At 39.0% G+C, this 10,255-nt stretch overlaps 1 protein-coding gene across 2 annotated transcripts; it reads left to right on the top strand.

The window, feature by feature from the left end:
- The first annotated feature begins 652 nt into the window (after positions 1–652).
- On the top strand, positions 653–10,054 carry UBE2A (ubiquitin conjugating enzyme E2 A). Of its 2 annotated transcripts, XM_006082176.3 has the most exons (6): positions 653–900; positions 1,052–1,132; positions 1,558–1,583; positions 6,693–6,782; positions 8,335–8,423; positions 8,617–10,054. In XM_006082176.3, the coding sequence occupies exons 1-6, from the start codon at positions 857–859 to the stop codon at positions 8,743–8,745; spliced, it is 459 nt and encodes a 152-aa protein (XP_006082238.1). In that variant the 5' UTR covers positions 653–856; the 3' UTR covers positions 8,746–10,054. The 2 variants fall into 2 exon arrangements, with proteins under 2 accessions (XP_006082238.1, XP_006082239.1); XM_006082177.3 differs by lacking the exon at positions 6,693–6,782 and having other exon boundaries at positions 662–900.
- The last annotated feature ends 201 nt before the right edge of the window (positions 10,055–10,255 follow it).

The raw sequence follows: 10,255 nt of genomic DNA, 5'->3' as shown, positions 1-10,255 counted from the left end.
GCTAAAACCTCATTATTGTCTTAAGCTCTCATTCCTTCCCCTTCCGCCCCCTCGCCCCCCACCCCCACCCCCCGGTCCAGAACACACACCACCATTTTATTTTGCTTGGGAGTGATTATTGGCCTGAATGTTGGGACTCAAATCCCTCACATTCATTCCACAGAAAAGGGACCCACAGCCCCTTTCATAGTCGAGGCCGATTTACTCTTTGGATTTTCAGTGATTTTGACGGGTCACACAGAGCCCTCCCCAGTGTCCTGTGTCCGCAGAGGATGTGCATGCATTGTTCCCGCTTTTTGAGAACCTTCTGGTTTGCCTCCGCCCACTCCTCCTCCTCTAGTTTGGGATTTTATCCTTGTCCCCCCAGCCACAGGGCGCACTTTAAGTGATCTGGTCTTTTAAAAAAGAAAGACCCAAAAAAAGATAACTGGAAAAAAAAGCTTCCCAGGATTCGTCTTAGACTTGACAAGTGGGGGTGCAGCCCATTCCACTACCCAGCCCTGAAACTATAGGCTCCCGTTGGCCAGTGAAACGCCTCAGCCCCGCGTGCCTCTGGCCGTGCTTTAATGACCTAAGCAACTTCCTTCCACGCCCCCCCCCGCCCGTCTTGGTACGGCCCGTCCGGCGTTCGGCGTTCCATTCCCCCCCCTCTTCCTTCAAGGTTGGTTCAGCCCCTGTCTACTCCGGGGTGGTGCTTAGCCGGCGCCAGACCGACCCTCGACTTCGGAGGGGCAGTGCGGTACCTCTGGGCGCTTCCTCCCAGGCTTCTTCGGTTTCTTCAGCCTCGTCGGCCTCCTTACCCTCGGCTGGGACCCGCGATTTCAGTGTATGCCCCAGCCCTGACCCCGCTCGAGATATGTCTACCCCGGCTCGGCGGCGTCTCATGCGGGACTTCAAGAGGTAACCGGCGGGGACCGCGGCGGCCGCGGGCTGGCTACCGGACTCAGGGCGGGTCCCCAGGCGGGCCGGGGGCATGGGGCGGAGGGAGCCCTGAGGTAACCGGCAGCGTCGCGGCTGCCCGGTAACGGGGCCCTTGTCGGTTTCTCTAAAGGTTACAGGAGGATCCTCCTGCTGGAGTCAGTGGGGCTCCGTCCGAGAACAACATAATGGTTTGGAACGCGGTCATTTTCGGGTGAGTCTGCTTTCCGGGCGTTGGCGAGAGATGGGGGATGCTAGGCGGCTTTTCCGGCTCTCGGGAACCGGCCCCTGGTGCAGGCAGGGTGGGAAAGGGACAGTGTTGGGGTCTGGCGGGGCCTAGGCGCCTCCCCGGAGCCTGTGCCTCGATTAGCTTGATTAGCTCGGTTCCCGCTGCCAGGGGAACCGTTTGGGGTTCTCAGGGGGGCGGGGCGGGGAGTGGTGGCGGTTAGGCGCGGCGGCCTGTACTCGGTTTCTAAGCCTGAAACAGCTTTTGTAGTGGCTTTCGACCCAGGAACCGGGGTTTTACCAGAGGGGGAGTTAGTAATGTTTGGCAGAGCCTGGAATAGCCATTTCCTAAAATAAACCAGGGAATAGGGGACCCCTTAAGCGGGAACTGACATGTTTTTCTCTGTATTTCAGGCCCGAAGGGACCCCATTTGAGGATGGTAAGAGAGTTTCTTTACACACCTTTCCGGAGCCTGATCATTTGGGGAAAAGGTTCCTAGTCATCCTGGAAGTGCCTCCTACTTAGGAAGCTGCTTCTCTCTAGCCTCTGCCTACTAAAGGCTTGCGTGGAATCCAATATGTGGCAGGTTATTCAGTCTTGTCTGCTTGACTAGAATTGCACCTTTTTTCTTGCTTGCTTCTTTAAAAAAAATCTGGGTAAGGCAGTCACTTTTTTAAAGGAGCATCTTAGCACTGATGTTAAAGACTTCTGAGGTCTGGGCTGTGATCTGCAACATTCAGGCCCCCATCAAGATACTGAGCATTAACCCAAACACTTGCTGATAGACTCAGAGACCATCTGGTTAGCATTCTACCACAGGGCAGGAACTGTGTACAGCAGGTGCTTAATAATATGGTTCTCAGACGTTGAATGGATGCAAGCATCCCTTGCACACAACTATCTAGTTTCTACAATCTGGCATTGAATGCCTGTCAGCTTCGCTGCTTGCTCTAAAATGGTTTTTAGTGGCCAGTTTGAATATAATATTGTTTCTTATTTTAAATGAATTTTCAGAGATTTAGATTTGACTTTAAAAAAACAAGTGTTCATTGCTTTTTAAAGATTTTTTTAAAACTTCCTATTTTGAGGTAAATATAGATTCATGTGCAGTTGTAATAAATAATAATAGACTGTGTGTATCCTTTACATACTTCCCCACCCCATTCTTTGGTAACATCTTGAATTACTATATTACAATAGGAAATTGACAATGATATGGTTTTATGTGCACTCAATTGTGTGTGTAGTTATTTTTTTTTGAGCGTTTAATTCATTTAAAAGATGATTAAAAGTATTTGAACTACTGTTTGACATCTTTAATATTTGAGGTATTTTTTAAAAGAAAAGGATCTGTTATTCTTTCTCAATGACTTCTCTTCCTTTAGTCATGTAGCATTTTATATATATATATACACACACATAATTCAGTTTGAAGGTAGGAACAAAAGCATTGTTGTTGCAAGCTACTGAGTACATATTTATGTTGTCAAATTGGACCACTCTCTGATGCTACCAGTCCACAAGGTAGGTCGATATCAACCAATTCTATAATTTGTCTCAAATACTCAGATTTCCCTAGGAGGTTACAGACAGTCATCTAAATACTTTTAGCTTCCTGTCTACCTTCATTCCCTGGGTAAATATCACTGCTCTTCAGTCCTGCAATAAAGAGAAATGACAGCAGAAGAGGGGTCCTAAAAGCACACTACTTTGGTGCAGTAAATCATTTGAACTGATCCATAGCAAGACTTAATTTTGCTGTACAGCATTGGTACTAGTTCTTTCTTACCTAAGCTTTATGTGCAGATTAACTGTGTATTTGCTTTAACTTTAGCAGGCTTTGTTTTCATTGGCTTCTTTTTTTCCCTCCTGATTTTACTGACTTCTTTATCCTGGGCACAGGTTTATTAATAGTACATCACTTTGCCAGGGGTGACTACTTAAATATTTCAAGGGTGCTTCTCTTGTTTTAAGTGGTAACAATTGAAAAGGTACTTATGGAATCCATTATCTATCCGGACTTTCCCTCTTGACATTAATGACTCTGTTTTTGATGATGTGTATCTCCATGCTGGCATTACTGAAAGGAATTACTCAGGCTAAATGACAGTACTCTTTTCTGATTCATTCTGTTGAGCAGTCTGCTATCCAAGAATGCTTCCTCAGGTGTCTAGAACACTGACTGTGGCTACAAATATATTTGACCGTCTTTTAATACCTCTCATTTATGGTTAGGGAATTTACTGAAAAAGACTGATTAGGGACAAGTGGGGTAGTTGATTTTTCCCTGTTTCCGATGTATGTTATAAATTAACAGCCCCAAAACTATTTTTGCTGCTTCCTTGTAAACCGTTTGTAATGGAAGTTTCTGGAATTTCCAGGCCCTAGTTAAAGAGATGAAATCTTAAGAAAAACAACTCTGATTTAATTTCACACTCTTAAAGTAAGAGGACAATGTTTCAAGAGCTTACACTACCAAACAAAGCACTGGGGGTAGGAGGGCAGTGCTTCCTCATCAAAATATGTGGTTATGCATGCTGAATGCAAAGGCTATGGAACAAAGCATTCTCCGTCACATATAAATTTTGTTAATAGACACAGGAAGATATTAGTATTTGCTTTTCATAATAGGTGTATGCTTAAGAATTTGGGTGTAAGATTTTTAAAAAAAATCACTTAAAACCCACTGAGGATGTTTTTAAGCTAAATAAATCCTATGAATAGAGGACTTGAGTGTTATCTTAAAAATTAGAATTTTCAGTCGTCAAAAAATGTTTTAAGTACATGTACTTTGCTTTATTTTTCTCTTTGTTTTATTTTATTTTATCCATCACCATTTATCTCCCCTATACCCTCTTCCATCTCTACCCACTCCCTCCCACTCCCCCCACCATAGACACTGTTGTCTATGTCCATCAGTTTTTACTTTGCTTTCTTTTCAGGGGTCACAATCTAATGGCCAAGTGGCAGGAAATGTCTGCAGAGGTGTTTCTTTGGCCAACACAATGTTTTTAAAAAGTTGAATTTGTGAATATCTGTAGCAGAACATACACTCTATTAGTTTAACCATCACTCCCTTATTGCCATACACCTAGTCATTTAACAGATTTGTATAATTTTCCTGGTTCCTACGTATAGATGGATTAATTGATACTTTCCTTAAAATGTTTTGGCCTCCTCAGGTTCTTGAACAAAATCGGTACAGATAGTGTGTTATTTTGAGGCTTACATTTTCAGTGATTTTAAAGCCTAGCCTCCTAAATATTCAGAGGATAAGCTCTGTCCTCAATTGCATAATATTAATTATAAGATTTTAAATTTCTTTAATATTTGTTTTGGACCTCAGAAATTGCATTGAGGGTTATACGAAAGAGGTGTTGATTGTTTAATCTGGCTAGCAGTATGAAATATCCCTTCTTAAATATGTGCTTTGAATAAGATTTGGGTAAGTCCTAATTTATATTCAAGTGGACATAGCAGATTGTTTCACTTCTCAAGATATTAAATGAGCTGCTTAAAAGACTTGCCTCTTTGGTAGCTAGGTAAGCACCTTGTTGAACTTCTAGGCAAATATTAGGCAGAAAGCTCAAGGGATTTGAGAACCACCAACATAGGTACTCAACTTGCATTTAACTGAGTGTTTGATATAGATCAGAAATAAAGTACTATTTAATATTTGAATCCATTAATTATTTCTTACTAAAAGTGAAGCTTGGATTTTGAGGTTTTGCCTTCTTTAGCTGTGTATCAAGATGTGAAACTAGAATTATTAACATTTATAGAGCACTTATTTTGTGTCACTGTGCATATTTCCCTCATTTAAACTTCACAACAATGTTAGGTGTTGGGTACTATTATTAACTCCATTTTACAGATGAGGAACTTGAGGTTTAGTCAAGTTGAGTGGCTTCCCCAAGGTTTCACAACTAGTCAGTAGCAAAGCGAGGATTTGAGCCTAGGTCTGTGTGACTTCAAAGTTCCAGTTATGCCAGCCTTAGTGTTGTTTTACTACCTTTAGGTATTATATTTAATGGTGGCTTTAATTTAAAGTACCTGAGAGCTCCATGTGCTATGAAATCTGCCCAATTGTAGAGCAATTCCTTAATGATAAATCTCTTGCCTATAATTTTATCAGATTTCAGCATTGAGCCAAATGTTACACTCGAGATATATACAGAAGCTCCAAGTTTGAACTCTCTTAAACACTGATTCCCACTTTTTCTTGCATATTATAGTATCTATAGTACTGAAAAGGAAGAATATGCTTTCTTCCTCAAAAAAGGAAAGATTTATGACCAGGTGGTGATTAAGGTGAAGTATGTTCTGAAGGACTATAGCATGTTTGTCCATTCTAAAATATTTTACCTTTTGTCCTTAGGGAGGTTTAACGATCATTTGGAGACTATTAATGGAAGCAAGAAATAAATAAATTGCCTACTCTGAAGGAAACAGTACCAAATTATACTCTTATCTGAAGTGTGATCTATTATATTAGAATAAGTGATTTATTTAATATACCAGAGTAATATAGTAGAACATGCATCACCTTATACCAGATAGTAACTGATTTCACAAGTTTACTTGAAGAGACTTCAGTCAGGAAAAAATAGTTGCCCAATTGTTTTCTTGAATTTATTAAACCAAATTAAAAATAATATTTTTAAGGAAATAATCTCCCCAAATCACATCATCCTATAATTCTTGAATGAGATCCAGTTTATCCTTTACTTATAAGCCTATAATCTAGTGTGCTTTAGAGCCTCCTGCTACCTTAGTTGACATATTTAAGAAAAATAAATTCATCATTAGATAAATTTTCTGGAGACATGAATGTAATCGAATGCGATTTTTAAATTACTTCTGCCATTAATTCCCTCCATTAGTGTGAATGATTAAGTTGATTTTATAGTGAAGTACTTTGTGAGTCATACTTAAAGGTTTTGAGAGGGACTATGAAGTTTTTTTCCGATTCACATTCAATTATATTTTCATTATAGAGTTGCCATTATATATGGAAAGGAACCAGTGAACACTTTTATGCCTATTCCCTTCTATTTTAAAAATAATTTGATTATTGATTTGCGTTTCTAGCATTGATTTTTGAACCTTTGTAATTCCATTCTCTCTAGTCCATTTAAAAATCTCTGGAGAGCTTATGATGGCAGCTGATTCAAATGGGCCTTTAAGATCTTCCAGTTTTCTAAAGGAAGGCCACATTTTGGCTTTAGTTTCTTGTCATTTTAAGGCTGTCTTCAATATGCACAGTGGTTAAAGTTATCCTACAAGTAGTAATTTTTAGTTTAAGATGGCTGTGTTTAAGTTTGGAGGAGAATAATGTCAAAACAAAAAACATCACCTTTGGGTGGTGGTTCTTAAAATATCTGTCCATTTTTAGAGCCAATTCCTGGAGATGTATCTCTTAGCCAGTCTCTCTCTCTTTGCATTGTTTCATTTAACAATTGGGAAAAAGTCACATAGCATTAAAAACAAAATACTTCTGAACAAAGTGATAACTATGTTTTCTTAAACCTGTCTTTTCTAACTACAGGAACATTTAAGCTTATAATAGAATTCACTGAGGAATATCCAAATAAACCACCTACGGTTAGATTTGTCTCTAAGATGTTTCATCCAAATGGCAAGTATCACTTTTAATACAGTATTTCAAACAACTGCACTGTTTATTAGGGAGGTGTTTGTTCCACGTTCCTATGGATTTGTCTGTAGTACCTGAGTATTTAGGCATCCTGCTGTTTCCTGAAAACTGAACTTGTTCATGGTGTGCTATTGCGGTCTTCAGCTATAGTCCTAGAACTAAAGCAAGGAAGCTACTTTGCCTTTGCTTGGAGTCTGAGAGCCTCCTTATTTTGATGACCTTTGTCATTTACTTATTAAACAAAAGTAAGGATGCTCTTGAGGTTTCCTTTTAATGTTAGGCCAGATTGGGGTAGTCTTATGTTGTAGTTTTTCACTAGTGTTTTTTTTAATATTGGGAGGAAGGGAGAGGGAGAGAGAGATAGAAACATGAGGCCTGGCCGGCATGGCTCACTGGTTGAGCATTGACCTATGAACCAGGAGGTCACGGTTTAATTCCCGGTCAGGGCACATGCTGGGTTGCAGACTCGATTCCCAGTGTGGGGTGTGCAGGAGGCAGCCAATCAATGATTCTCGCTCATCGATGTTTCTATCTTTCCCTCTCGCTTTCTGAAATCAATAAAAATATTTTTTAAAAAAATAAACATTAATAATGAGAGAGAATCATCACTTGGCTGCCTCCTACATGCCCCACACTGGGGATGGAGCTTGCAACCCTGGAATATGCCCTACAGGGAATTGAACCGTGACCGCCTGATTCTTAGGTCAACTCTCAACCACCGAACCACACCGGCTGGGCTCACTAGTATTTAAGACAATAGTTGCCAACTTTGGTTACAGATCAGAATTACCATGGAACATAATCTGTTTTTTAGTAGATGTTTGTTTTATTATTATTAAATTCTACATATATATGTACTCTTTTATGTGCCTGATATATTGCATAATAAATTGTTTATAATCCCTGTGAAAAAATAAAAATAAAAAAAAAATAAAAACTACAGATGCTCTAGCCCCAGTCCAGACCTACTGAATATCAGATTCTGTGGTTGAGGGCCAGGTATACAGTATTATATTGGAAAAGCACCACAGGTGATTGTAACTTACCATTTTCTTCTTCTTTTTTCTCTAGTAGTAAGCCTAGAACAGCTTGCCTTTTATTCAGGTTAATAAAGTATTTTCCAGGTTATCAAATATTTATTTATCTTCATGCCAATATGAAATCTTGTGAGCTATCTTTTGTTATTTCATATAGGAGGTTTAGGTTACTACTTTGATGGGATGAATTTCTCACACATCTCTGGATGGCTAGGGACCCTGTTAGAAGATGTTTATGATTTCCTGGATAATGGGGCACTCTTTTCAGAAGGAGCACCTAGTATCTTCCAGTTTTATACTGATTACATTTGACATTCTCCTATCCTGATTATTTCATTAGTAATGCTTCGACTATTTTTAGGAAAGTAACTGAGGAGTAGCTGAGGAAACCTTGTTAAACCTCAAAAGCAAAATATTCTTGACTGTGTTGTCTTAACTATGCTGTTAAAATCGTAATGGTTTTGTTATGTTTAACATAGATATTTCTCTGCTCTTAGTCTATGCAGATGGTAGTATATGTCTGGACATACTTCAGAACCGCTGGAGTCCAACTTATGATGTGTCTTCCATTTTAACATCAATACAGGTGATTTTTTCCTTCATGTGACTAACTGGCCTTTTATATGTTTTTATTAGCAACTGAATTGTTTTGAAAGTCATAACTTAAGGTAAAAGGTTGGTCTTAAGACCTCAGCCACCAGAATGTGTATATTTGCCTAGCTACTAGCAAATACATATACTGCATCTAGGAACTGACCTTTTACAAATTGTCTTTGTAGTCTCTATTGGATGAGCCCAATCCCAATAGTCCAGCAAACAGCCAGGCTGCTCAGCTGTATCAAGAGAACAAGCGGGAATATGAGAAACGTGTTTCTGCGATAGTAGAACAGAGCTGGCGTGATTGTTGACTCGGGTGCAGCAAATGAAGAGGCTGGGCATATGAAAACTATATATTGATGTGTTTGTCACCTTCTTATTCTTCATTGTCATCACATTTACTTCATTAAAAGCAAAATAGTTATTCTGCTGTTTCCATCTTCCCTCGCCAAACTTTTCCTACCCCTTCTATCTTCTTGAACATCAAAACACCCTCTATGAGATCAAATGTACTGTACCTGGGTTACGTGCAAAAATTACTAATGCTTAATTCCTTTTCTGTTATATCTCATCTCCAGCTGTGAGGCAGTATTTTGTTACCGTACTTTACACTAAGCTTTTGAAACAAATTGTTATACAAGTGGTGCTTCTGCATAGCTTGATAACCGGGATGTTATTTTTAACAAAATGGTTTAAATGTTTCATCCTGGCTGAGACACTTGTGTTGGACTTAGAAGTGAACATTTGGAATATGGCCTATAGAAAATAGGGAAAGAAATCCATATAAACGTCCATTTTGAAAGAGATGAAAGTTAAAAATGCATTATTTCTAAGATCTAACCAATATACATTACAAGGTGGTTTTTATTGGTAGAAAGGAGAGTGTTAAAGGACTCAGCCAAAGGAGTACAGTCATTGTAGCAACTAACACATACTCTCCTTGCAAGATATTCACTGGACACACTCATGCTAAGTGTCAGACTACAGTCAGCCTTCTGTATCTGCAGTTACCACATCCGTGGATTCAACCAACCCCAGATCAAAAATATTCGGGGCGGGGAGGAGTTTTGTTGTCGCTGATGTGTACTAGGTAGTTAAGCCTCTGACGGTTGTGTCTATTCTGATGGATACTAAGGGACAACTGTACTGGAAGTATTCTGGGTTTTACTTTTTAAAGAGGTATGGGAGCAGAGGAATGGAAACATTCTTAAGGTGGGGAAGGTTGGTGATCCTTTAATCTTTTAAAAGTAGTGCTACCTTAGATGAACAAATTTATAATTTCCCCTCATTTTTTAGAGTTTTAACCCAATGAAAAGAGCGTATCTGTGGCAAACTATTTTCCACGCAAATCCTGAGTTAATGCTGCATGCTTTAGTTTCTTCTTTCCTTTCAGTATTATAAGAACCTTAAAGTCAATGTTTGCAATCTTTCTTTGGATATTTATACTTTTAAATAGTACCTTTTAAGTAGCAGTGTGGGGCAAGGTTTGTAAATGTTTTGTCTAAATGTTCCATTGTCACCTTGTGTGCATTTATCACTCTTCTAAATCTAACTTTGCACAAGTAACCCATGTAAAAAATGTACATTTTTCAAAACTTGTAAATAAAAATAAACTTAAAATTTTGTAGTCAAGGTATAATTATATTTTAGCTCAGTATGAACTTTTAGTATTATTGAAATCAAATATCTATTCTTTCCCCCCTTTGAAATAAACATGGTAAAAGCAAAAATACAGATTCTGGGAAAAGAATAGATACTGTTAGGACCTTTTTTCTATTCAGTCATAAGTATTAATGCTTTTCAAAAAAACAATTTAACAGA

This window comes from Myotis lucifugus, unplaced genomic scaffold (assembly GCF_000147115.1).
Source record: "Myotis lucifugus unplaced genomic scaffold, Myoluc2.0 scaffold_2, whole genome shotgun sequence".
Taxonomy (NCBI): domain Eukaryota; kingdom Metazoa; phylum Chordata; class Mammalia; order Chiroptera; family Vespertilionidae; genus Myotis; species Myotis lucifugus.
This window is presented reverse-complemented; position numbering and strand designations above follow the sequence as displayed.

Coding starts and splice junctions, on each gene's coding strand:
- UBE2A (XM_006082176.3), top strand. CDS start 857: ATGTCTACCCCGGCTCGGCGGCGTCTCATGCGGGACTTCAAGAG. Junction 6,783..8,334: donor TAAGATGTTTCATCCAAATG/GCAAGTATCACT, acceptor CTCTGCTCTTAG/TCTATGCAGATGGTAGTATA. Junction 8,424..8,616: donor CCATTTTAACATCAATACAG/GTGATTTTTTCC, acceptor TTGTCTTTGTAG/TCTCTATTGGATGAGCCCAA.